General features: G+C 40.4%; 1 protein-coding gene across 1 annotated transcript; it reads right to left on the minus strand.

Annotated features, from left to right (window-relative positions):
- Positions 1–16,951: 16,951 nt before the first annotated feature.
- CCNJ (cyclin J) lies at positions 16,952–26,000 on the minus strand. Its single transcript, XM_040071794.2, has 5 exons — positions 25,859–26,000; positions 23,862–24,072; positions 21,259–21,558; positions 21,008–21,167; positions 16,952–19,560 (listed from the first exon to the last, which is right to left on the minus strand). The coding sequence occupies exons 1-5, from the start codon at positions 25,925–25,927 to the stop codon at positions 19,152–19,154; spliced, it is 1,149 nt and encodes a 382-aa protein (XP_039927728.1). The 5' UTR covers positions 25,928–26,000; the 3' UTR covers positions 16,952–19,151.
- Positions 26,001–26,997: the final 997 nt, after the last annotated feature.

Below are 26,997 nucleotides of genomic sequence, written 5' to 3' on the forward strand. Positions count from 1 at the left end.
GCGCCTGCGCGGCGGCGGCGGCGGGCGGAACGGGGCGGGGCGGGGCGGGGCGCGGGGAGCGCGGCCAATGGGGCGAGGGGCGGCGGCGGCTCCGCGCGTGCGCGGGGCGGGGCCGGGCGGGACCCCGGGGGCGCCTCATCCTCGGGAGCGCCGGTGCCGGGTTATCCTCCGGCTAGATGCTTGGAAATAGAGTGGTTCCGGTAGCCAAGGGTGTGCGACTGGTGTAGATTTAAAAACCAGCTAATCATCTCTCTCGCTTAAACCAATTTGTTTTTGTTTTAAAAGTTCTTGAAATTTGTTATTCGCTGCACGCTGCTCTGAGTTTGTGTCGGTGGGTGGCAGCCAGGATGGTTGTCAGCACTAGCAGCGCATTCTGAAAAGTTAAACCGTGATTTACAGTGAAACAGCTGTTGTAATGTTGGTCGTCGTCATTTGTTTGTTAATACGTTTGTATTTCTACTTGATACGGTCTCAACATGGCTCATGGAGCAAGTACATTAAATATTCTAAACATATATTTTTTCTACTACGTTTTTCTTTGCTCTGTGGTGTCTTTTTTCCTCAAAGACTTCCTTCAGTCTTGTCCTTCAGTGAGTGTTTTGGGGCAGCAGTTTTGAGGTGCCTCATTTATGGAACTTAAAAATCCCTTTTCCATATACTGCTTGTGACGCATTCCATATTGGAGGAGTCCTCTTGGTGCTCAGTACAAACTGGTCGATCATATCTCTTCATTTTTGCACATTTCTTTTAGTATTATTTCACCTTTTCTTAATTTACTGCATAATTACTAAACGTCAGCACTTAGTTTTTAATTGAATCATTCATTGAAGTTCATTTGAATCTGGGTCTTGGGGATGCCAGTAGAAATTGAAAAGGACAAAAGACAACATTTTGTTAATAACAGTGCTGGTGTAGACCAGTAATAGATATTGGTTTCGAATGTGTGGATTTGCATTACCATAGCAGAGACCAGAGACCTTTCTGAAAAGGGAAAACGCATCAAGTGATTTGGCTTGGACTTTTTACAAACAAATATTTGTGCATTTTTGAGGGATGCTTGTAGGCATTTTGATTATATAGATAGATTGAAGGGAAGACGAAGTAATCACGGCTGAGCTGTGCTGTAAACCAGCGATCTTAGAAAGGTGACCTTGATTTCCAGAAAAAAGTTAAAACAGCCCTCTGAACAACATCAGTGTTTCTCTGTTCAGCAGTGCAGTGAGCGAGCCAATACTTCTGAGCCAATAGCTGTTAAATATTGGTTTGAACGTGGTAGGTTCTTTACAGTATTTCACCGAAGCCCTCACTTGACTCTGATTTTCGAAAGAACGCAATAATAGCCAGAAGCAGATTAAAAGAAAGTCAGTCCTTCAATTTCTATTGTGTGAGCGGGAGTCTGACCTGGGCGCTACGGGGCGCCAGGGGGCGCCAGTGCGGCGGGCTCCGCTCTGGGAACAGCCCCGGCCCTGGCCGTGAGGAGATGAACAACGCCCCGGGTTCGGCCTGGCGTGGCACAAACACCGGGCATTCCGCTCCTCAAAACACCCCACATTCGGCCTCACATGGCACAAACACCGGGCATTCCGCTCCTCAAAACACCCCACATTCGGCCTCACATGGCACAAACACCGGGCATTCCGCTCCTCAAAACACCCCGGGTTCGGCCTGGCATGGCACAAACACCGGGCATTCAGCTCCTCAAAACACCCCGGGTTCGGCCTCACATGGCACAAACACCGGGCATTCAGCTCCTCAAAACACCCCACATTCGGCCTCACATGGCACAAACACCGGGCATTCCGCTCCTCAAAACACCCCACATTCGGCCTCACATGGCACAAACACCGGGCATTCCGCTCCTCAAAACACCCCACATTCGACCTCACATGGTACAAACACCGGGAATTCAGCTCCTCAAAACACCCCGGGTTCGGCCTCACATGGCACAAACACCGGGCATTCAGCTCCTCAAAACACCCCACATTCGGCCTCACATGGCACAAACACCGGGCATTCCGCTCCTCAAAACACCGCGGGTTCGGCCTGGCATGGCACAAACACCGGGCATTCAGCTTCTCAAAACACCCCACATTCGGCCTCACATGGCACAAACACCGGGCATTCAGCTCCTCAAAACACCCCGGGTTCGGCCTCACATGGCACAAACACCGGGCATTCCGCTCCTCAAAACACCCCACATTCGGCCTCACATGGCACAAACACCGGGCATTCCGCTCCTCAAAACACCTCGGGTTCGGCCTGGCATGGCACAAACACTGGGCATTCAGCTACCCAAAACACCCCGGGTTCGGCCTCACATGGCACAAACACCGGGCATTCAGCTCCTCAAAACACCCTGGGTTCGGCCTCACATGGCACAAACACCGGGCATTCCGCTCCTCAAAACACCCCACATTCAGCCTCACATGGCACAAACACCGGGCATTCCGCTCCTCAAAACACCGCGGGTTCGGCCTCACATGGCACAAACACCGGGCATTCAGCTCCTCAAAACACCGCGGGTTCGGCCTCACATGGCACAAACACCGGGCATTCAGCTCCTCAAAACACCCCGGGTTCAGCCTCGCATGGCACAAACACCGGGCATTCCGCTCCTCAAAACGCCCTGGGTTTGGCCTCACATGGCACAAACACCGGGCATTCCGCTCCTCAAAACACCCCACATTCGGCCTCACATGGCACAAACGCCGGGCATTCCCCTCCTCAAAACACCCCGGGTTCGGCCTCACATGGCACAAACACTGGGCATTCAGCTACTCAAAACACCCCGAGTTCGGCCTCACATGGCACAAACACCGGGCATTCAGCTCCTCAAAACACCCCGGGTTCGGCCTGGCATGGCACAAACACCGGGCATTCAGCTACTCAAAACACCCCACATTCGACCTCACATGGCACAAACTCCGGGCATTCACCTACTCAAAACACCCCGGGTTCGACCTCACATGGCACAAACACCGGGCATTCAGCTACTCAAAACACCCCACATTCGACCTCGCGTGGCATAAACACCGGGCATTCCCCTCCTTAAAGCCTGCGCTTGCCCATGAAAACGTGACAGCAGTTGGGCTGTTAGTTAGTTTGTGGGAAAAAATTATATGTGGTTTATGCCCCACTGGAAGCTTGTCCTGATTTGTTTTCCTGGTTTGCTGGAGACACTGATGATGTTGGCAACAAATAGATAGACTTGTAAAGCAGAATCTGCAGGAAGGTAGTACAATAAAAATACTTATTTCCATATTTCCTGCTATTGTGCAACAAAACTTAAGAACTGTTAGAACTATGTTAATTTAATTTTTACATGCTTATATTGAATAGTTCCATTGAACTTGGTGGCATTTCCCACAGTTTAGGGTAGAGGTTTCTGAATTTAGTTTTCTCATTCTCAGCAGCAGCAGTACTAACTCCAGATGGTGTGAGGTCATACTGCTGAAGAGAGATGCCCCCAAACCTCTGTAAATACTTTCACTCCCCTAAATGAGGAACCTGTGCTGCTGTCTCAGCTGTCCCCATCATCTCAGCCTCAACTTCGCACCTACCTAAACAATGTTTGTACAACACTATGCAAAATACAGACTACCTAATGTTGAAAGACTACTTAAAGAAAGTATCATTTACTTGTTCTGCAGATGCATTTCACTGTCTTTATTGGAGATTGAATAGTGCCTAGACAGACCTGTAACCTGACCCATTACTTTTTTTTTTTTTTTTTTTTTTTTTTTTTTTTTTTTTAAGCTTCTCTGCCCTTTGCTCTTCTTTACTGTTTTTCTCTGCTGTCTCATAAGACAAATGGCACTGCTATTAACTGGAAAATCTGGTCTAGCATACATGATATGCATTGAGAGTGACAGTTCTGTACCTTGCTCTATACTTAATGGTACCACTCTGAATGGAGCATCTGGTAGAACAAGTCTTCCTTAGGACGAGTATTTATTCTACTGAGTTCAGTTAGGAAACTTATATATTTATTTAGGTATATTATTAAACATAATATGAGAAGAAAAATAGTATACAAATGGTTGCTCACTTGTGTTGTATTAGTAGTTGGAGGAAGTTTGTGGAACTTACTAGGACAACCTGATGTCCTGGTCCTGCTGAAGCTGCCTGTGACCCCATTTAAGTTTCTCTAAGTGTATGTTCACAAAAAACCTCTTTTCACAATCCCCCTGCTCTTGGAGCAAGTCCAGGATGACAGTGTCTGCTACAGAAAATGTGCTTTTTTTAGCCAGGTCATGTTAGGCACATCTACCTGTCAGGTATCCTCCCTGAAAGCTGGAACCAGTACTAAATTCAGTCTTCTGCAATTTCCCATTGACTTTCTTTCCCTCTGCTCAGACATTCTTCATTCATCCTGTGGTGATTTGTTTCTGTTTCCTGACTAAATATTTTCCTCTCATTTCTTCTCTAGCTCCTGTGGATTGTAAATCATATGCTGGAACACAAATAAACTGGAGATGCTACAAGTATTTTATAAAAACTTTTTTTCAATCATAAGTATGTCTTCAGCACATCACTAACTTCCTTAGTTAGTTCTTAAAATGCTATTTGATGAATATCAGATATTTATCAGATGTTTAACATTTGGGTACCAAATTGATCTTAATCCTAAAATACAGTTATCTAATTTACTCACACTGTGAATATCTCTGCTTTGCATGATCCTAATGTAATAAGGTTCAGAGAAATACTATTGTTTGTAGGAGGGTTGACATCAACCCCCAAGAATTGAAAACATAAGAGATTGTATCAATAACTGAATGACAGAATATGATTAATTCAGCTGATATAAATCTTACTTTTAAAATCACTTAAATTACAAACCTAATTGATAAATTTAATTAAATATCTTTTAAGACTACTAATGTGTTAGTATCAGATAATAGTTCAGGAAGAATTATCATGTAGAATATTGGTAATCATATGTTAAATGTATGAAAGTTTGGATAAAAATTAGCCCTTAATGTAACTGTCACCAGATGGATAAATTGTTATCACACAGAAGCACTTTTTGTGAAATCAGTAGTAAGCCTGAATAAGATAATCTTTGAGTCATAGAATGGTTTCTGTTTGAAGGGACCCTAAAGATTATGTAGTTCCAAAGTCTCTGCCATGGAGAGGGGACAGTTTCCACTAAATCAGGCTATTGAGAGCCCCATCCAATCTGGCCTTGAACACTTCCAGGATCAGGGAATCCACAGCTCATTATTTTTGATAGTCTGAAATTTGAGTATTTTTCTTCCCACTTACCTGAAAATGATCTAAAATAATTACTGAGAGAAATCTGCTGCTGGATGGAGGCACTCCTACATAATGGTGCAGATCTCTTCATGACTAGGAAAATTTGCATTTGTAGCCATTAAAAAGTCATTGCTACTTCAAAAACGGGGGTATGTCTACAAAATACAACTGTTCTTCATAGTAATTTTGAAAATAATTTAGATGTCAAATGACTAATGCCTGAATAAAAGTGGCTACTACTTTTATAGGTACATCCTTCTGCTCTTTTGTGCTGAAATGGCTGAGTGGCATTTTGTTAAGTAATGAAGTGTTACTGGGACAGCCATAGGGAAGGTTGTGAGGTGCTCAGGTGGTTTTAAATTACACCAGTCAAGGTGGGCGAGTTTACATTTTTTTTACAGTTTGTAAAATGATTTGAAGTAAAAGTAGCAAGCTTTGTATTAAAAGTGCCCTGACTGTACCCTTTCTGTAGTAAATTCTGTTACAGCTACAGTAAGTGACGGCTAAAAAAACCAAACCAAACCAACCAAACAAACAAACAACAAAAAACCAAAAAACCCCAAACCAAACAGATGAAGTCTGGGCTGGGTTCTGAACACCATGTCCTTATCCTGAAAGGAGACACCAAGGAATATGATATTTCCTCACAGAACAGAGTCCTCTTTGAACTCTGATCTGACAGGCTGTCAATATTGACCTCTAACTGTTTTGTCAAGTATTTGTTTGTGAAACATGTTTTCTGAAGGTTTTAGAGAATCCATTTTTTTCTCCTCCATTAACTCTAAATTCAAGAAAGCATCCTCCTTCAGGGAAATACAAGCTCATCACAGAAATTCAGATGTTAAAATGCAGGTGAGTTGCTATGGCTGTGTGGTAGAAAACTGTACATTTTGTTTGAAAGACACATAGTCTCTATGGTCCATTAAAATCAAGTGGAAATTTTACTTTATTTGGAGGGGCAAAGAGGGTGACTTTTCAAATATATTTTATATATATATATATATATATATATATATCTCCACAGACAATCTTACTGAATGGCTTTTTTTATTCTGTCAACAAATTTTGATTTAGATGTACCTTTCTTTCTGGACGAAAAAGAAACTACATGCTTTGATGTCAGGCAAACTCATGCGTGCTTTATCATGGGCACCTGATGAAGGAAGTGTTTTCCTGTAGCACCTGTTTCACAGCTGATAAATTCTGCTTGATGCAGGTGGTAATGAATTGTATATTTTTATCAGCATTCTCATCTGTTAGACTTTCATGTTCAAATCTGTGGGAACTGTTTGTAAGTTGGTTTAAGGGTTTCTTAGTGCTTCCTAGTTGATTTTTTACAATAGCTATGATGTTAAACCTGATTAATCTGTCAGAATTTGAAATGTGTTTTAAAAATTGCCTACATTATAAGAAATTTCTGTTGTGATAAATGTTTGTTCCTTTAAATGTTCTGAGATTAGTGCTAGATTCCTTTATTTTAATATGCCAAGAAATACCAATCCAGAAATATCTACTAGAATTTGGTGGCTCAGTCATAGATAAACTTTTCAATGGTCTAAAGCAGTTGAGTTTGATCCCAAATATCCTAAGTATTCATGTATAAGTGTATTAATATATGATGGAATTGATTATGGTAATGTATAGCAGATTTTGATAGTCCATCTTTACATGTTTCTTTAGAAGAAAATACATATTGTCCCTACTGTATTAAAAGAAAGGGTAATTATAGATACACTTAATATTTTTCATGCAAGTTCTTTGGCTTCAAAATTACAAATAACAGGGACCGAGTTACGGCTCATTATGTTTTTCAAAAGTTTAATAGATAAAAGCCAAGCATGGGAACAAACTGAAGCAGTTATCACAGTTAGTTAAAACCCCAGAGCAGAACTGTTGCCTGAGATTAGGTCTCGTACAAGAATAGCCAAGAGGAGGAAGCTGTATCTTCTGCTGCGGTTGCAGAGAGGTCACTCCTGTGCCTGGGATAAAGGTCCTGTCCTCTCCAGGACACACAGATATCCTGTGAACGCTCAGTAGCTCTGCGATGTTCTGAAGGCAGTGGGTTTATTGCATGAGCTCAGATTAACCCTGGAGAGCTCAGGCTGCAGTTGTGATGTGTGAGGGCTGTGCTGGATTTATGGGTGTCCTGTGCAGCTCACCTGCTTGTGCTCCACGTGTCAGAGGCATCTTGTGACTGACGGGTTATTGTCAGTAATAGCTGATAATCCAGTGAAAAGAGAAAAAACAAATGAGATTGTTTTGTGGGAAACATCTTTAAGTTGCAATACTACTTATTGGAAAAGGACATTTAAAAAAAAATTTGTAATGCAGAAAAATATTTACGTACAATTTAAAGTAAAAGTACTCAAAAAACAAAAACCAAAAAATTTCTCAAAAACATTTTTCTACTTTTCAAAAATTCACGTCAGTAAAAAAAAAAAGTATGAATTTGTTTACAACTAAAAGACATTGTAATTAGACCTGATAAATAATTTTGGCTCAGATAAGCATTGTACTGGCATATGCTTATGCTACTGGTACTAGTCAGAAAGATATATCAGAAGTCTTGAAGAAATTTGTGTAAAGTCTGTAAAGGTTAATTAAGAAAAAAGTTATTTTGAAATTGAGGCAATTTGTAAAACCCTCCAGCCTTGCCCTTACATTCTTTCACAGTATGTAGGATCCAGGGAACAAACCATTCCAAAATACTTTTGAACAGCTGCAAGAAGAATTTAACTTTGTTACTGAAGAAGATATTAAAAAGTGTAAATGCTTCCAGCTGTTGCAGTAGTAAAACTTCTGTTTATAGGGAGCTACAACATAAAGTATTTCAGGAATTTAGTGTTTCAGATACAGTCTTTGTTTTAAACTTATATTTGATAAGCTGTGTTACATTCAATCTCTTACTTTTTTACTTGTTAATATTTTCTGAATCCATCTTTCCTGTTCTTTTCTATGCTTATGTAGCAGGGAATTTTGTTCATTATCAACCTAAATGCCAAGCTAGATCTATCTATACTTTCAACACATTTGGATTAACTGTAATTAGAAGCATATTAGATATATTAGTTAACAGTACAAATTATGTGATAAAAACCCAACACGAATTTTATTATAGCTTGCAAAATTTTACTTATAGGTATTAGATACATATCTGGGTGCTATGGTCCTTTGAACAAAATTAACAATTTTTCTCTCAAATGTTTGCAAAGTGAAGCTCTGGGTAAAAACTTTAAAATGTAGTTAAAAACCAACATTTTGATTAGATACTGCATCTAGCATGCTGATTTTTGCAGACTGCAGTACTTCATATTCTTGATCAATGAGATTGTATATTCTATGAAACTTTGTGAACCCTCACACTGAGCTGCCACAATTTATCATGAGATGCAGTTCTGAGGCAGAGCAAGAGTCAGTAAAGGCAGTGGCACTACAGCAGTATGGACATTATTCCTTTTAAATGTTTCTTGTTTGGGAAAAATTCTGGGTTCTCTAAAGTGTGAACTCTTCAGCTACTTTTAGAAATTTCCAAATACTTTTGCAGTTGAAATTCTGGATTTTTTTTTTTTAATTTTTTTTTTTTTATTATTTTTTTTTCCCAAAAAGCTGACTGGTATGGAGTTGTGTCTTTTCCTCCCTTAAAAAGTCTTATAGCTCCTCTTTCAGCTAGTTGTTTCAAAAATTGGATATAATGAGGAAATATGTATCACACCCCTAGAAGAGTTGTCCTAATACTTTGATATCACAATGCTTTATTTCTGTCATGTACTTCCAGTTTAAATTTATCAAGAGTCAACTTCCTGGACTCTTTTGTGGTGTTCCCATATCTGCTAGTTCAGGATCCCATACTAGATATGTTCTTCTTGTGCAGAGGCTGATAGGCTGCTGGTGTTTCGGGAGTTAAATTGACTTTCTTCACTCTGTCTCTGGAATGCAAGTTTTCTTGTAAATGGTTCTTGCAACTCTCTCTGAAGCTTTCCCATTCATTGACCTAATAAATTAGGGTGGTTTTTTTTGGTGGGTGTTTTTTTTTTTTTTTTTTTTTTTTTTGGCAATAAGTATTTTCACAGTGCTCTGTCTTTATGGCAAGGTTAGCTATGAAATTAATGGATTTTAAGTTCTCTCATGCAAAGGATGGGTATATTCTGGGAGTTATTTGTTTTTTGAGGTCCATTTTAATGGAAATTTTTTGTAGTTTCCTGCCAGTGTTTATGCTTTTCTTGATAGTTGCAGATGAGGCCAGAAAAAGTGGTGTGGTATCCCAAGTCATGCAGAGAACGTAAATGGAAATAAAAACTGTGATGGTTGATATACAAAACTGACACACAGACTGATAGTTTGAGGTACCTACTTTTCAATTCTCAAACCCTTTGTAGCATGGTGACCTTGAAAAAAAAAATCCCTTCCTGACTAATTATGCAGTTGTTATCTTTATAGATATTATAAAATTATTTTATACCTTTCTTGTGAACATGTGTCCACATGAGTGCTGCCCTGTCAGTGGTAGCCATGCACTGGGCTATACATCACATGCTTATTTGAAGAGGCGTAGATTAAAAAAATCTAGTAATTCCAAAGAAATTTATAATTGCTGAGCAGATGAAATCTATAATTTGCTGAGCAAATTATAATTTATAATTCTGAGCAGCTGTCAGAAACAGCTGAGTCACCTATTCATCTACAGAATATCTTATGAGTAAGGTGCCAGGTAAAAAGGGAGTTGGAAGTATCAGTAGGTGGCAGAAAAACACTAGTATTGTAGCTTTATCTGTGTAACCAGAACCTGACATCTCTGCCTTTATAATATTTGAAGGTTTCTATCTTTCCCTGTGCTGAGCCCCAGACCCCTTTACAAGACTTCTGTTTCCATGTGTTCAGTTATGACAACCTTTTGCTATAGTGCTGTATTACTGTTCTCCAGATAGTTCAAATCTGTCATCAGAGGGAATTTTCCAGATGCTTTGATGTGAAGCAGACAGCTCCTCTTTCCATGGGAAGGGAAGTTTGAGGGTGGTGAAATGAGAAAGTGTTCACAACACTGAGAACCCTTCATCTGATACTGAAGTTGCTCTAGGATATTGCAACTATAATTTGGAACAGTTATTTTGCTCTTATGTGGGTATTTTTTGCTAGGTGTCATTTTTGTATCAGTTTGAAAAGGTGAACTTCGGACTCTTGAGTCTTTGATCTGCACAGCATCATTTTGGATCCAGCAGTGCTTACTTCAAAGTACAATAATATATGAAAATTATGTCTGACTTCTGTGGCTTTGGAAATTATGTGATTGCATCAACTCTATGCTCCATCTTGAGCTAGGAAAACTGGCTAGATTCAAGCTAGCATATGAGGAACCAGTTCTGGTATCTATACCAGCAGCACTGTTGTTCCTTCTTCAGTCTGCCAACAAATAGTTTTAGCTTTGTGTTCACAGTTATATCATCTTTGCTTCTGATAGGATGTGTTTACATTTCACATTGGCCACTCATATGAGAAATAACTAGCTTGGATCAGTTATCATTCTGTTCTCAGCTCCTCTGCAGCAATTGAAAGTCATGCAAAATTAAATATAAAATATTTCTGTGGTATTTGCAAAACTCTGTAGGAGCTTTTGTTCTTGTAAAAGTAAAGCGAAAAGACATTCTAGTGTCCAATAGCACATATTAGAACAACAGCTCCTGTGGGTGTTACTGTTTGTGAGAACTCTTGTGAGAACTCTCTGTGTTGGATATGAAGACAGCCCCCCACTTTTGTAGCATGATTCCAGAAAAGGCTTTTCCCAAACCCGTTTTTAGGAAGCACTTCTTTGTCTGATTTGTAACTACAATGAAAGGTGCTGGCATGTTTCCCTCATGGTGAGGAGAGCATGGAGGCCTCAAGGAAGAACTGAAATGGAGTTTGTCTGAGCAGCACAAAGAATTCCAAAAAGAATAGAAAGTTCAGTCACAATATTTGGATTCTATTCTGTTCAAGCTCCAGACTGTGTTCAGCCATAGCTGATGACTATCTTGAGCATCCACAGTAGGAAGTTTGGAAGAAAAAATTGAGTTAAGGGGTATTTAGATTATGGCTGTTTGCAATAAAATGTTTAATAGGCTGTTTTGGAATCCTTTTATTGAAATAAGTTTTAAATAACTTTAAACTTTTTCAATTTGAGTAGGGCCATGGAAAGTGAATTGCAGAATACTTGATGTCTTAACATGACAGAATAGAACCATAGAATCATGTAGGTTGGTAAAGGCTGCCAAGTCCACTTAATTTTACAAGTTCCTTAGATTGTAAACGTTTAAGTGCATTATTCCAAGATTTCTATTCTACTTCTCTGAGACTAGAAGAGGGTTTCCCAAGATAATCTGTCACAGGACATGTCTTCCTGGGAAAAGTCCACTACTGTTCTTTTTTCCAAGTGTTGATGTCCTTTTACAGAACTTAGCAAGTAGAATCCTTTGAGGAATATATAAATAATTAAAATTTCCTTTTATTTCAAGTGATACACTATGAATCAAATTGATTTAATACCTTAAACACCATCTCTTACACTGTATTAAAATTATATAGTACAGAGCTATGAGTAAAAATACATTAATTGTAGTGGATTTCATGTGACTATACCACAAGTTTTACTTGGATTCACCTTGAATGAGACATTTATTTCCTAATGCCTTGGAGCACATAATATTATTTACCTACAAAATTTTCCTCTGTAGTCAGGCTTTGAAGTTACAAATCAAAGTAATTTGTCTGTTCTAGTTTATAGGATACTAAAAGAAATAGATATTCAAAGAGCATGTATTTCTAAAAGAAATGTAAAGCACATTTCCCAAGTAGAATAAATAATAACTTGTGGTTTAACAATGGAGGAAAAAGAGTTCGAGTAATGAACTGTATTAAAAGTGCTGAATGTGCCACAAGAGCTATTGAATGTTGGTCCCAACTTAAATGAATTATTTTAGCATCCAGTAAAATGAGCTGAATTTGTGAATTTCACAGTTTCACCAAACATTCTGAGTTGGAAGGGACCCACAAGGATCCTCAAGTCCCACTCTGACTGACCATTTAATACTGTAAATGACAACTTGCTAGTAGTGGCTGTGGAAGCTGAACCAGTAAAATGTAATTTTTAGCATAATTCCCAAAGAAGTTCTTTAAAGAATGCGTGTTTTTGGGAATGCCTGTTTTAGAAGTAAGTCTTTAATTGAATAAATGTTTGCACATCTTTACTTCTGTGCCTAGGAAAGCATACAGCATCTGCAGTGCTCAGCAGAACCGAATATAGACATCTATTATACTACATAATTGTATTGAAAAGTAACTGTATCAAGTCTAGGAAAGTCCTCTGCTTTCTGCATTTAATCAGATTCACTGAGTGGAAGGTGCAAGAAATCCCATCACAGACCCTGTTGACTAATTTGCATTAAGAGATATTTCTTCCTTACCTCCATTAGTATTTGGCTTAAATCCTGAATGATTTCATTAGCTATGTAAGGGCTTAATCTCTTGAAAATCCTGCTAAGCTCCTGCCCTCATTGAAAGCTGTGATAATTTGTTCTAGTTAATTTTGATTTAAATATATAGCCTTTCAGTTCTACTTAATGTTCCCTTTTCTTTTTTTTTTTTTTTTTTTTTTTTTTTTTTTTTTTTTTTTTTTTAAATAATGACAAGATGAATAAGAGCACCATTATCTTATTTTGCATCCTTCTGCTGTTTGGTCTTACAATCTTCTTTTAAACAATACCCTTTTTTAATCTGTCAGTGCACTCACTGCAATTGTGAGATAAAATGAAATACTTATGGAAGTTGATGTCTTTAATCCTGTTTTTTTCAACATACAGTAGTATTTGAGACAGCTGTAATTTTTGCTGAAATTATTCTTTTGACATATGAAAGACTTAGATTTATTCAGAGTTATCCTGCACCTTTTATCCAAAGGAAAGAGCACAACTTGCAAAATGTTGCAGAAAAAAGTACTGCTCTAAATGTTTTATATTACTGCAAGTATGTGAGGAAGCTAAATAGCATTTTTACTTTCTTTTCCAATGGAAGCACACATAATTTCTGTTATCGATTTTATGTTGATATAGGAGGGGAAATGGCATTTGTACTAACTCTAGAAAAATTCTTTTGGAATCTCCTAATGGGGCTGTATTGCAAGGGGATATATTACAAACAGTTTGATACTTTTTTTATCCTTTCCAGAATACTGACTGCTTTGTGAATGGGGAGAATTTAAGAATGTGGAGATAGGATGGTTTCCTGTTTTAAAAAAACCAAGGCATGTACTAACATCAAGTATAAACAGGAATATATAAACAGGGATGGCTTATGAAAACAAACAAAACAGGCGTTTTTTTCCAAGAGAAAGTGACAGTGGAAGTGCTTCCAAGCTAGTTTTGTGTTCTCACAGTCTGGTTGATCAAGGAAGTGAAAAAAATTCTTGATGGTCTCTTGTAGGTGTAGTGCTGCATGCTCGCTACCTTTTTAGCAACCAGTTCTCTCAAGTCTTAGGCTACTTTACAAGAAATTCCCAACACAGACTTACACAGACTTACCTCTATGTTGTGGGAGGACCCCTTTAGAGGACATAAGCTAAACCCAGCTATCAAAGTCTAAAGGGTCTTTTCTGCTAGTTAGAGAACCTGTTTCCCAGTAGGGCCTTATCCAATTTTCACATTTGTCATTCTGCAGTCTTTTGCGTGCTTGGCCGCACACCCACTCCTTCATCTGTCAGTACAGATAGTCTTCAAGGTATTCATAATCTCAGTTAAAAGGGAATATCTAAGTCCTTGGAGATTTGTCCTTATTGCACCACAGCGAACAGGAGCTAAGATAAGATATAAGCACTGAGATGGGATGCAAGGTCAGAAGCATAGAACTGCTCTCCAAAATACAGGCACTTTCCCTGGAAACTCAAGCTCTGTGGTATTTCTGAAGAATTTGTCCACCTCTGGAGATCTGCAGTAGTGCTGTCTGGAGTGTCCTCCATCCTCTTGCAAAATCTGTCCATCCAACCATACAGCAGCACTTAGCAAAGCCTTGCTGCTGTTAGTATTCTTAAAACAAAACAAATAGAGAACTCTTCTCTAAGTGACATAGTTGATAGTGGTTGGAGAAGGTAAAGCAGAACATCGTTTGGCACAATCTTTCATGACATGGTGTTAACAACAGGCAGATTGACAATCTGGCCTTCTCTTCTGTGTAGAGTCTCAGTAATAAATCTTTAGGTCAAACTGAAGGGAGGGCAAGTGTTAAAGTACTCAAACTGGTGAGCTGGTGAGCTCGAGTATCAAAATGTCCATAGTGGAACTGTGCATACAAAAATTTTCAATTGCTTCAATTTTATGTTTTAATTTTCTGAAAGTTTCTAGGCAATGCTTTACATATATTCTTTGTTTTCTTAAATATGATAAAGATACCTAGATACCTGAAGGTGCATAGAAAAAGGTGTTTAAGGAGAAAATTATTCAGTTACACATTGTTTGGTTTGGGTTTTTTTCAATGTTCAGTAGCAAATGTTTTCCTTTGTCAGAATGCATGCCTTGTTTATTGAAGTTATAGAAATTTCTTACATTACATTTCATTCCAGGAAAGAGCAGTCTAATATAAGCTTTACAATTCTACACAATTTGCCTTAACTTCTAAAATATCACTGAGATGGAGACTAAAAGTAACAGTGTGTATTTTGTTATTGCTGCTTTACTTGGTGTTTTGAAAAATTGCTGTTGACAACCTTTTAATACAGGACAACCAACTGGGCACTTGCACTCACTCAGATAAGGCCTTATCTACTCACAAGACTTTTGTTCCTGTAAACATTCAGAATGTGGAGTTAATAAATTATTAAAGGAAGATGCCACATTACTTTCTGGCTTATATATTTTAACCACAGTATTACAGTTGCAAAAAGTTTTTATTTCAACACTAAAATGTTGACTTAAATTTTTATTTTAAGCTAAATTTGCAATGCTGGAAGACCATAAATATCCTAACATATAAAGTAAATAATGAACCTGGGTCATGGGAAGCAGAGATAAGGCTTTTCTTGTTATGTGCAAACAAAAATAGCTTCAGACTTGCAATTTCAAATCTGAAGCTGAGACTTCTACTGAAGTGTTGAAAAGTATTTGGCAGTCCTTGTAGTTGTTAGGAGACTCATAAATGTCATGGGTAGTTCCTATTTTGTAATTACGGTGAAAAAAAAACCAACCCAAAACTTGAGATTTCAAGGCCACAGTCTAGACAGACCTTATTTTTGCTGCCTTAAGAGTGAAGACAAAGCTTTCCAGATCAAAGTATCCATTAAATATGCATGCTGTCATTGTATTAGAGCATTACCCTCGTTCCTTTCAGCGACGGAGTACAGCTTGCTCCCCCTCTGGCCCTAGATCCTCCAAAAAGGTTTTCAGTCTCAGTAGTTTCTTCCTAAATGGACGGGTGAAAGCTAAGAGGCCTCATGATTTCATTTTTCTAACTTCAGACAAATTAAATTTTTAGCAAGCTTATCAATTTTTGTGACTCAGGCTATAATCACAGCCTTGCTACAAATATGAAATGTGCACAGTATTAGTAATAAATAGAACTGCTGCTTACTAGAAGTTATCAGAAATTCAAAACAATTAAAAATATTTGTGCTAGGATGCATCATGTGATTCTACACTGCCTGCAGCACGACTGAGCCTTCAGCTATTGTAAATAACACAAGTGCTTGTAGCTCTTGGCAAGAGGCTATTCCCACATCTCCTAAATGATTTCTCGTATTAGAAATCTGAGATTGCCACTATTAATGGTTGCTTTTTTGTATGAGAACAAAATGAATTCACCCGCTCACTCCTGAACTACTCAAGTTCTTTTGTTCTTTATTTCTTCATTACAGCTGTGTACTAAACTCATTGTTGAAGTGTACAATATTTAGCATATGCTGTGGCTGCAATTAGTTTTAAAGCCCCTTCCTGCATGATTTCCTTCCTCTTTTTTTTCAATTGTGAAGTCTGAGTGTTCCTGAAGTTTATGATATGTCACAGAAAACAAGGGGGGAGGGAGAGAAGTCCTTACAGCTTCAGCCCATACACAGGGCCAGACAGTTTACATATTTTAAAAAAAACATCATAAAAGCATAATACACACTGGAGCCTTCTTACTCAAAACTAGTTTTATTTTAAAAAATAAGTTGAATGCATAGCACTCACAAAGATTCCATTGTTTTGGACATTTTGCATTTAGAAGCACCATTCTTATTTATGCCATAAAAAACACATTTTGGTTCTAATAGTAAGAACAGTGTATTTTTAATGTACACCGATAAAGCCCTTTTAAATAATATAGATTGAAATTGTTCAGTGTACATTTTCTCTGTAGTCATGATGCAGCTGTAGTGTCAAAAAACCCCTCAGACTAAGTAATAAATTAAAAACAAACAGCATGTAGTGGATCTTTTTACAATTGACCTAATGTCTTAAAATAGTCAAATAAAAAATACGCTATTAAATGTAAATCTGTGGTATTAACTAACTGAATAAGCCCCCCACCCATTATAATTCCAGTGTTAAGTATTAATTAAATTTTTATATATCAAATGCCTATGGGATAAATTTACTAATACCCCCAAAAAGAAGAGCCTATACTGCTGTGTCACAAAAAAAGATGAAAGGTTAGCTGATTTAAAGATTTTACAGAAAAAAATTGCTACAGGCATCTGCTGTTATTTCAAGTCATGGTCTATTACAAGAATGTACATTCATAGCATCAGAGGTAGTTAGAGCACTGAGGACTTTGATACAGCATTGCAAGAAAACAAAACCAGCAGAAAGAAGTCCATTTCCCTCTAAAATGGGTAACAGTGCTGAGTAAAAAGCATGGCATCTTATGAGGTGGAAAATTTCTACTTAACACTACTCTCAGACACAGGGAAATATTCATTAAGAGATGAAGAGAGGAGAGGGGAAAAAACGAAACCAACTTGCATTCTAATAAGGAATTGACCACACTATGCCTATTTCAAAGTTGAATCTCTAAGATAAAAGGGAGAGGGTCATCTTTTCCATTCACCCTCCTATTCTTCTTGACTTGCACATCTATGCTACAAAAGCCCACAACAAAAATTGGGATTTAAAAGACGAAACAAAAGAAACAGGACTTTTTCTCCTCAACAATAAATAGGTTTTTGTAGCATGTTATAATTTAGCCCCAGAAAGAATGAACACAGAGCTGTTCTCCCTTCATTCTGAACATTATGGTGATAGCCTTCATCTTCATATTGATAATTTAATTGCCCCTGCTTTCCAAACAGTTTCCATAAGAGTCACAATAATTCAGTGTCATTTGATGGTACACGATTTTAAGTGCTGCCACTAAGACAGGGGAGAAGATGGTAAAAGAACAAATGAAATGACCAAGAAAAGCCTTAAGCGCATATATAAAGATACTTTAAAGTAGTAAGAATCCTGTCATTCATACCACTTCCTCCCATATTCTACCACAGGAGAAAGTCTGATATCTTCTTGTATTAAAAAAACAAAACACCCCAAAAAATCCCCCAACAAACACACAAAGGACCCCAAAACCCATCTCCATTAATATCTCTACCATAATTTTCATCCAAGAGGTGGATGATGAAGCTTTCTACCCTCAGACTATCCACTCCACAGGAGATAATGTAATTCCATAAAGTTATATAATTAGCACCTTACTCGTGATGAAGCAGTTCACTCTGCAAAATATTTTTGATCCACCCACTTGGAAGAGCAAATCTCTACATCTTCTTCTGGAACTCCCAAATTGTAGAAGAAAAAGTTGCCCCTTTATTACCTGAGAATTTCCCTCCACTATAAACCTGACAGAACTGGATTTCTGTCAGCTTTTAACTGTACTTTTTCTGTAGGGATGATACTGTCAGTACAACTGGAGGATGCTTTCTGTTGGTTAATAATATTCATGTGTTTGTGTGTATGTACACAGAGGAATCACAGCCACTGAAGTTGTTCTGGTACAGTACAAGTTCAGTTGAAATGTTCTCTTTTCTTCAATTATCACACTGCTGGGTAGTAGTTCACATCTACATTCTGTGAACAGTAGCATATCCCTTTGGTAGTCTGCATAGATGCCCTGAAGAAAAGCCACTCCACTTGCTGGAGTGTCTTCCCTCTCTGCCTTCCTTCCCCGAGTTATACCCAATTAGTGTACAAACCAGCAGCACAGAGGAATGAGTAGAAAAGTCCCTGAGTTAGTATGAAAGAGTTACTTTAAACGCAAAAAAGACAGGGAGAATAAAAGAGGCAAAACCAGATTGTGTCCTGTAAGATACAAAACTTTAAAAAATAGCCAAAATACCAACTAATTCACGTGTGTTAGCCTAAAGCAAATAACCAACACAAGTGGCGAAAAAGGGGCAAGAATATGGAGTCGGCCACATGAGATTTGTTCCTTCCTGTGATCTCCATGTACCTGTAGAAGTCTGGCATTCAGGGGATCCTTAAGTTTCAGTATGCATAAAGTAAGTGTTAATACTGTACGGTGGGATGACATAAATGTCTTCAAAATAATACTGCATATCTCCTTCATTAAAAGATAAGTCTGTAGTTAGTCCACAGCTGTTTTTCTTTTGAGTAGTATTTCATAGACACCCATTAGAAGCAGAATATTCTGAGTGTCAGAGTAAGAACGTATTATCCCCAAGCATACAGATTCTTTTTCAGACGATGGTCTGTGTGCTAACGTTTTGCAGGCTGTTATTTGAGCTGTGGTACCAGCTGCCAATCCAGTTGCTTTTTTTTCTGGGATGACGCCTTTTTTTATTCAATTTTTTTGCCCTCAAACTTTTTTGAGGTTTAACAAAAAAATGAAACAATTTTCCACACAACTCTCCGCCCCCAACAAACAAGCACAAAACTATGTTGTACTTATCACCTCTCAAAGCAGGGAGTAATACAGGAATATCGTCCATTGACTTGATATGTCCGGTTGTAGGAGACACTTATACACGGCTTCACTTCCAGTGGCACAGCCAGCGACATGGCAGCGCCCGTCTGGACGTGGCCTCGAGCCTGAGCACTGGTGTGTAAGGCAGCAGGGCAAGTCTGGAGTGGGTAGGAGGCTGTGTGAGTGGATAAGATCTGCTGGCAGCTTTGCTGCTGTGATGCTGGGTGGTGGAACTGTAAGGAAGACTGATGAGCCTGCAGATACTGTGGGACGTGCTGCTGAGCATTGGCCTGCTGGGCACCTGGAGCTGGGGGCTGAAACACCGTGTGCTGGGCAGACTGACTCTGCTGTCCTTTCTGCTTGTTTGCTTCCTTCACGTCGTTATCGTGCGCACTAAAACAAATTGAAAAGACAAAATGCTTTAAATAGATATTAATATAATTTAAACTCTTTTGAGTTAACATTTAAGAGCACTCTAAAAATGGTGCAAATATCTGACAGCTTCCAAAGCTTAAAAAACCCACAGTTTTAGCTATCATTTACAATCGCCTAAGGTTTCAACATTTGCTTAGGGTATACAGTCTCTCTTTTTGGCATTTCACTTTATTGTATAGCAATAAAAAACAGATAAAAACCAAGTACAACACATGCAATAGAGCAGGATCTAGAATTACAGTGCAATAAAGTTTGCTACTGTACTTTAGTAGCTCAATAAATTGCCAGATTAGCAGAACCTCAACTTACTGCTTCTACTGCATTTAAATTAAACAGAGTATAAGGTTTCTAAAGAAAAGAGACCAGAAAGGTTGGTAATATCTACATTGCGGTACTTAAAGACTGTATGCATATTCATATTGGATCCTGTTCTGGAGAGCAAAAACACTTTTTTCCTTCCTCTCACCTTTTTTCTAGCCTATCCAGTACGGCTCATCTTAATTCCCTTTGATTTACAACTGTCTGAAATGTATCTAGACACTCTCTTTCTCAATTCTATGCTGAGGTTAAGCAGATGCCACCTACACATTTCATTCCTTTTTGATGGTGCTCTCCCTCTGTTCCAGAGCAATACTGAACACACTTCTGCAACAGCACTTGCACGCTTTAAGTACTACTCCTTTCATTATACACGAGTGAAGCTAACAGAGGCCATCAAGGGTGATAATGTCACATTTCTAAGGCTGATGTTGTTCTTCCAGACACAGCTGTGCTTCTACTGATCACAACTATATTCGACTTGGGTAAGAGTAAATTTCTCTAGAGGGAAAGCAGATTGTGTAACATGCATTCCCAGGAAGGTTCACTCAGCATTCATTGGCATTTTTATCTCATGTCAGCTGTAATGCAAAAATGGATGCAGCAAAAATAGATACAAACTCCTGGTCATTTCCTCCCACCAAAGCTGGCCCGTCAAACGGTCTGCATGTCTGATCCATCATCTCTTTGGAGCATGCCTTGAACTTCCAAGGCACATGGTCTTCTCTATAAAAGCTCCTATGCCTTTGGTACTTTTCACTATCTGCTCTTGGAACAGACTAGAGAGACTGGGAACAAGCTATTGAAGATGCTCAAAGCATCCCAGATTTTCAGTGGAAATGTAAGGCAGAAATTTATTTGTTGAAAGATCAGGAAAGAGATTAGACCTGATTAAGATTTCTCTTTTGGAAAGAGCAAAACAAATTATTACCTAACAATATGTATCTACCAAACTTATGTGTTCCCTAATACATAGGTATTTTCAGAACAGAAATTTATAAAGAAATGTAATTGCACTGTTAGCAGCAATTAAGCATTACAAGAGATGCAGAAATGGGCTTAAAAAAAGCCACTGGTGTTAACTCACATTAAGAGTCGCTCAATACACGGCACCAGGAAGTCCCAGGAGTAGGCAGTCAGGTGATGCAGCCGCGTAGGCCATGTGGGCGAGAGACGCAAGATAATCCTTGAAGAAGCTACACATGCAGTAGCAACTAAAGAAGGAGCATAATTTAAAAATTCATGATCTAGAAAGAAGGAATGAGAAAAAAATTCATTTCAGTTTGACATGGTCTGTCAAGACAACAAAGAAGTCATTACTTGAAATCTGTAACTCACCTTGCAATGATACTTCCAGAAAGTAATCAGCATATTTTGCCATATATAACTTAGTCTTCTCTAAGCAAACCATTGGCCAGCCATCATGAAGATCAGTCTCATGGACAGCAATAGAAAGATAATAGTCGATGAAATGAGCAGCAGTTGGGAGGCACAAATTCCACTGAAATGTTTCTAGCAACAACAACTCCATATGAAGCAAATTCTGTTTTGTTAGTACCAAATTCATGTTAGTCATACAACCCAAGCTGTTCAACTGTTCAAGTTTGGGAACACTGTCTTCCTTTTCTTCAAATTTACCTTCAGGTGAACAGAAAGAGGAGGGAAAAACAAGGTTCAGCACAAATGAACTAAAAAATGGATTGTAGCTAATGTCTTGTTGGTCATATTTCAATTCTACTATGTCAAACAAGCTTGAGACTTTCCTATAGATGCAAAGCTCAAATGGACTATGTCATTAGAGACAAAAAGGGGTATGTACTAAAATGGGCTAAATTTCAGCAGATAACGTCAAACGCTGTAGGATGTTGTGCAGTGCTATGTTTCCTGTTGGTTTTCCCATGCTGGCACACAGAAGCTAGCTGCCAAGAGCAGAATATTAGGACATCACTGACACTGCATATGCAAGTTTTTGACACAAATAATTGTATAATGTCTCCCCATCATCAATGAAATACCACTTTGATGTGACTTGGCAAACACACCGCAAGAGCATTTGGCTTTAATCACCCTCCCGCCCTCGCACACCCTTTTTGCATCTAGAACTCATTAGAGCCTAGCTAGAGCTCCAGCAAACCTGGCTGCTTTTAATGCTTGCTATGGTAGGTGCAGTTTTATATTTGAGATCTGGCAAACGAGTGGATTCCAGCAACGTGCATCTGAAAACCCCCTCTGCCACATGCACTGTTGCAACCTTCAGGTTGTCAGATCTGTATGTTTTTAGCCTAAAGCAATATTGTGTACGTAGAAAACCCATTAATAAGAGAAACAAGTGTCACATTTCCATATAGTTTGCCACATGGTTGTGCTATTTCAATTTCACTGCAAATTCTTTCCATCTTACACTCTATTCAGTACTACATGATAGGTTGTAAATGCACATTCTCTGAGTCTTGCAGGACTGAACATACGTGAACGTTTACTTTTTTCAATGGTGAGGTTGTACTTATATAGGACTTAATCCAATCCCAGTGCCAGTCTGTTAGTTTTTGTTTCCTGTACTCCAGTAATTACAGAAATAAAACTTCAGGAGTCACATAATAATTTCTCCTATTACTTGCTTAACCTTATCAGATATATCACAGTGTCATAACTTATTACACCACTGATTAAACTGCTTGTTTAAGCCACACAGGGCAAAAGTTTAAAACAGCATTTTGCTTCCCTCTGAACCAACCCATACACTGCTTCTCAGAGGAGTAAGTATTCCAGGCTTTCAGATCTCTGCTTGCAGCTTGCCATGAACTATGGCAGAGGTTCATTTAAAACAACAACAACAAAAAATTCTCTTCAGAACATGAATTTAATTTGAAAATCCGGCATTAGTTCAAAGCCAATCCATTTTCCTAAATGGATTACGGTGGTTTCTGAGGCAACGTTTTCATACTCGGCACAACATCCTTTGCCAAGAGAAGATTACTGGCTGGTGGCACCTAGTCAAAGTCTACCCTCAGAATCTGAAATAACCCTTTTCTGGTTTAACTGCTCTGCTGAAGAGCTGTATTGGTGGACATGGGATGCAGTGAAAAGATGAAAACTGTCCAATGCCAGTGCACTCCAGTTTTGTAGCAAAGTGGGCCTAGAGCCCTTTTTGGAGAAAATGAGAATAGATTCAGAGAAACAGATCAGCAGAAACTGAACCAACAGTTAGTTCTGCTGCCATGACCAGTTTCCCTGAATCTATTTGTTTAAGGACAAGTGCCAGCAGGTTTCCCAGCAAATGGCACCCATATTTTTTCAGGGATATTGAAAAGAGGTCCACAAGTGTTGAAAGATGGATACACCCCACAAGAATCTATAAGCAATATAAGCAGCATTGCTCATAATGAGTGTTTGTAATTAATTCAGAGTACTGTGTATCTGCCAATATATTTTACCTGTATTACAATTTATACATGACAATACAGGATTTATGTTAGCTTTAGCTTGCTTAAACAACACTGCCATTTACAAAATCTGGAGTATTCTAGAACTACACAGCACCATTGGCAGAATGCAGTGCAGTCTACACACAGTTTATTTCATTTATTTCTTTGTCACAGATACACAAATCTCTCATTTCCAGCACAGGACGTACTTATTTTGAGATACCCCTAGAAGGACAGTCTTTCTGTTCCTACGACACAGGTCTTAAAGTTCACTTTAGAATAATTTGTTTACAAATATAAACGGTAATTTTTAATCACAGGGTTTTTTTCCTACCCTTGGTTTCATCAGGTGCCAACAGAAATCAAAACAAGTCTAAAAAAATGCTCCACCAATTAGGCCAAACTGATATGCACTGCTCATCACTTGTAACCACTTTGCTCTATCCCACCAAGACACGCCTTGCATTTGGCAGGAGAATCTGTTAGTCTAGTTAAAGTTTGGTGCCACATACTTACTTGCTAGAAGTAAACAGGAAAGAGCAACCACGTGCAGTTGCTGTGTGGATATGTCATAGCGGTCCATGAAGAGGTCCAGCAGATACACAGCCAGATGTCGTGCAGCAGGACAGAGCCTGAACCTGTTGCTCACAATGGCAATCAGGTCTGCAAAGTATCTTCTCAGGTGTAACTGGGGAGACTGGCCTTTGTAAGAGGGCAGCTTCAGCTCCTAGATGGACACCAGCAGTAATTTTGTTAAAACCATAATCTAGTTTGAAGTGCTATCAGATTAATACAGCTGATATTTTAATATTTACAACGGAAGTTTCAAAGGATTTCTCCCTTCTTCCTTCTGTTCCCATCATTTCAGAAGCCCTTTTCAGTGAACAAAATCTATTTGTTGCATTACAGAACAACTAAAAAGTATTTTGTTTCTGCAAAGTAACAACATTAACAACGTCAAATTTAACATCTTTCATTTGGGCAGAGTGACTTCAGCTTTTACCCTGTCTGCTGTATTACCTCTGCCGCAAAGGCTGTAACAGCAAGGGCACACAAGTATTCCTCAGCTGCTTCAATGCAAAGTTCAATAGTTTAGCTCAACCCCTCTCTTGCTACAGCTCAGTCTGAGAAACCAGACTTTGTACTTAATTGTTTGCACGTTCTAGAGCTGCAGAATCTTCTGCTGATGCCTCCAGGAAAAGACCACTAACAGCCAGCTGAACCTTATGAAGAGGAATAGGTGTACGTGAACCAACATTTGCCTCGTGTGTATGTTAAAACACTGACCCGATCTGATTGATGACACGCTGACACTGATTACAGTGTGCTCTACGGCAGTTATTTAAGCTCACGCGGTCTCAGATTTGGGGGGAAGACCCCTCATAACAAAGGTCCTAGAAACATCACATTTGAGAAAATCTGTGCTATGATCTAGTTTGAATACAAAATTTGGATTAGTAGGAAAAAAAAACCCCACAAACCAAACAAACCTCATAAAAACAAAAAACCAACACCCTCCAGGCTCCTGCCTAGTAGCCGTACTTCTTATTGTACGCAGCAGAACAGCAGGGCTGTCGTCTTATTATGAATAAATTTATGAGATAGACTGTGCACCCTCATGCTGTGTTCCAATAGGATTTTGAGTACAATTACATTTCCAGCGAAAATTAATTTCATTAATTTAACTTAATGACATCAAGTTGGAATGGAGTCACAAAATTTTTCAAAGTTTTAATGTAAATTCAAAGTTTTTAAAACATTATTGAAGTGAAACTAAACCCTACAAACAAACTTCTCACCTACTAAGCTTTATAATTCACCTTTCACAGCACTAACTTAGCTTTAGTAAAGATAACTTCGGTAGCAAATAAATGATCCTGTCCTTATTTCTCTCCATCACCGGAAAAGAGTAAGGCAGTCACGACTTCGGGAAAAGTAATTGGCTCATCGAGTATCATCAGGCAACAAAAGCACATTTTTTAGTAGGTTCGGCCACTGTAAACTAATTTTGAACCCGGGTGTTAAGAGGTGCTTTATGAAAATAGTCCCAAAGAACAACTCTTGAGACAATCGAAGCAACTTCTAAGCAACTGCCTAAACCCTCTACTACTCTTAATGCACCCAGCATTTCTTTCACTGGGTTTTTGTTTGGTTGGTCGGGTTTTTTGTTCAGTAACACTACAATGCTTTCTGCCGACTTTAAACCTGGACCCGCGCCAAAGTCTCAGGAGCAGCACCGAGCGCTCGGCGAGCCCTTCCCCTCTCCAGAGAGCAGCGGGAGCACAGTCCGGCCGCTCGGACCAGCTGTCACGGCCGCGGACAGACGGCCCCGGCGCCCACGGAGGGAAGACCCGGCGAGCTCCGAGTTTACAAAAGCCAACTCCGCCGAGCCCCGGCGGCCGAGCGGGGCCGCCCCACCCGCGCTCTCCGCCCGCTGCCCCCGCGGCAGCTCCGACGGCCGGAGCCTCGCAAAGGCGCCGGGGCCGCCCCCAGCCCGGCTCCCCGCGGGCTACCTTGTATCGAAGCGCTTGGTGGATATCGGCCGCCAGCTGTCCTGTCCACCACTGCGCCTCCAGCTCCATCGGCGGCGCGGCGCGGCGCCCGGGCTCGGGCACCGGGGAGGAAGCGGCACTCGCTGAGGGCGGGACGGGCAGCGCCACCCTCGCCCCTTTCTGGCTCGCCCCCGGTTAACCGCGATCAGCTGCCGCGGGGCGCCCCCGGCCCCCCGGCCCAGCTGGCCGCCATGCGGGGCACAAGTGCGGCTCGTTAAGCCGCCCCCTCCCGCCGCAGGGCACGGCCGGACGAGGGGGTCGCGGAGGTGGCGGCGGGGCGCGGCCCGGGACACCCGAGCGCGGCGCGGCGGTCCCGGGGCTCCGCCGCCATCACGCGGCGCCGCGCGCCGCGCCCATTGTTAAAGGGCCGCGCGTGTACAAAGCCGGGCAGTGCCCGCACGCGCCCCCCGCTCGCCAATCGCCGGCCACCTTACAGCGCGGCCCCCAGGGCCGCCAATCGCCGGCCCCTTTACAGCAACGGCCGGCCGCCAATCAGCGCGCGGCGGGCGCGGGCCGGAGGCGGGGGGCTCTGGGCCCAAGGAAGGTGCGGGGGGATGGCGCTGCCGCGGTCCCTCAGCCGGGGCTCGGGAAAACCGAGGCGGAGGGGCTCACCCGGCCGGAGGGGCTCACCCGGCGGGAGCACCGCGGTCTTTGGGCCCCTGTGAGCTCCAGATGGCACTTTTTTTTTTTTTTTTTTCCCCCTTTTAATTCCCCCTTCTCTCATGTCCCCCAGCTCTCTCCCCGTTAGGTTCAGCTGTGAGGTTTCAGCACGTGGTGGTGGCAGCGCCTCGCTCAGCTCTTGCCCTGCAGGCTCCTCCTCCGAGTTTTGAGGGTGCAGTATTGGATTGATTTGGTTCCCTGGTGGTTAAATCCCCGGAGAAGGTTTGCAGGAGCATGCATCCTCCCTTTCAGAAGCTGGTGCTGCTCACCTGAGTCTCCTGGCAGCTGGTGACTGAGCCCTGTCATTCTGAGCTCTGCGCCTGCTCTGTGTTCACAGAGCCTTTTCCTTGGTGCTTCCTACTCCCCAGTAACCAAACCCCTGCTACAGACACGAAATAAAACTTAGTGCCTCGTAGTCCTTTATGTATTTGGATTTATAA

Source organism: Hirundo rustica, chromosome 8 (genome assembly GCF_015227805.2).
Source record: "Hirundo rustica isolate bHirRus1 chromosome 8, bHirRus1.pri.v3, whole genome shotgun sequence".
Taxonomy (NCBI): domain Eukaryota; kingdom Metazoa; phylum Chordata; class Aves; order Passeriformes; family Hirundinidae; genus Hirundo; species Hirundo rustica.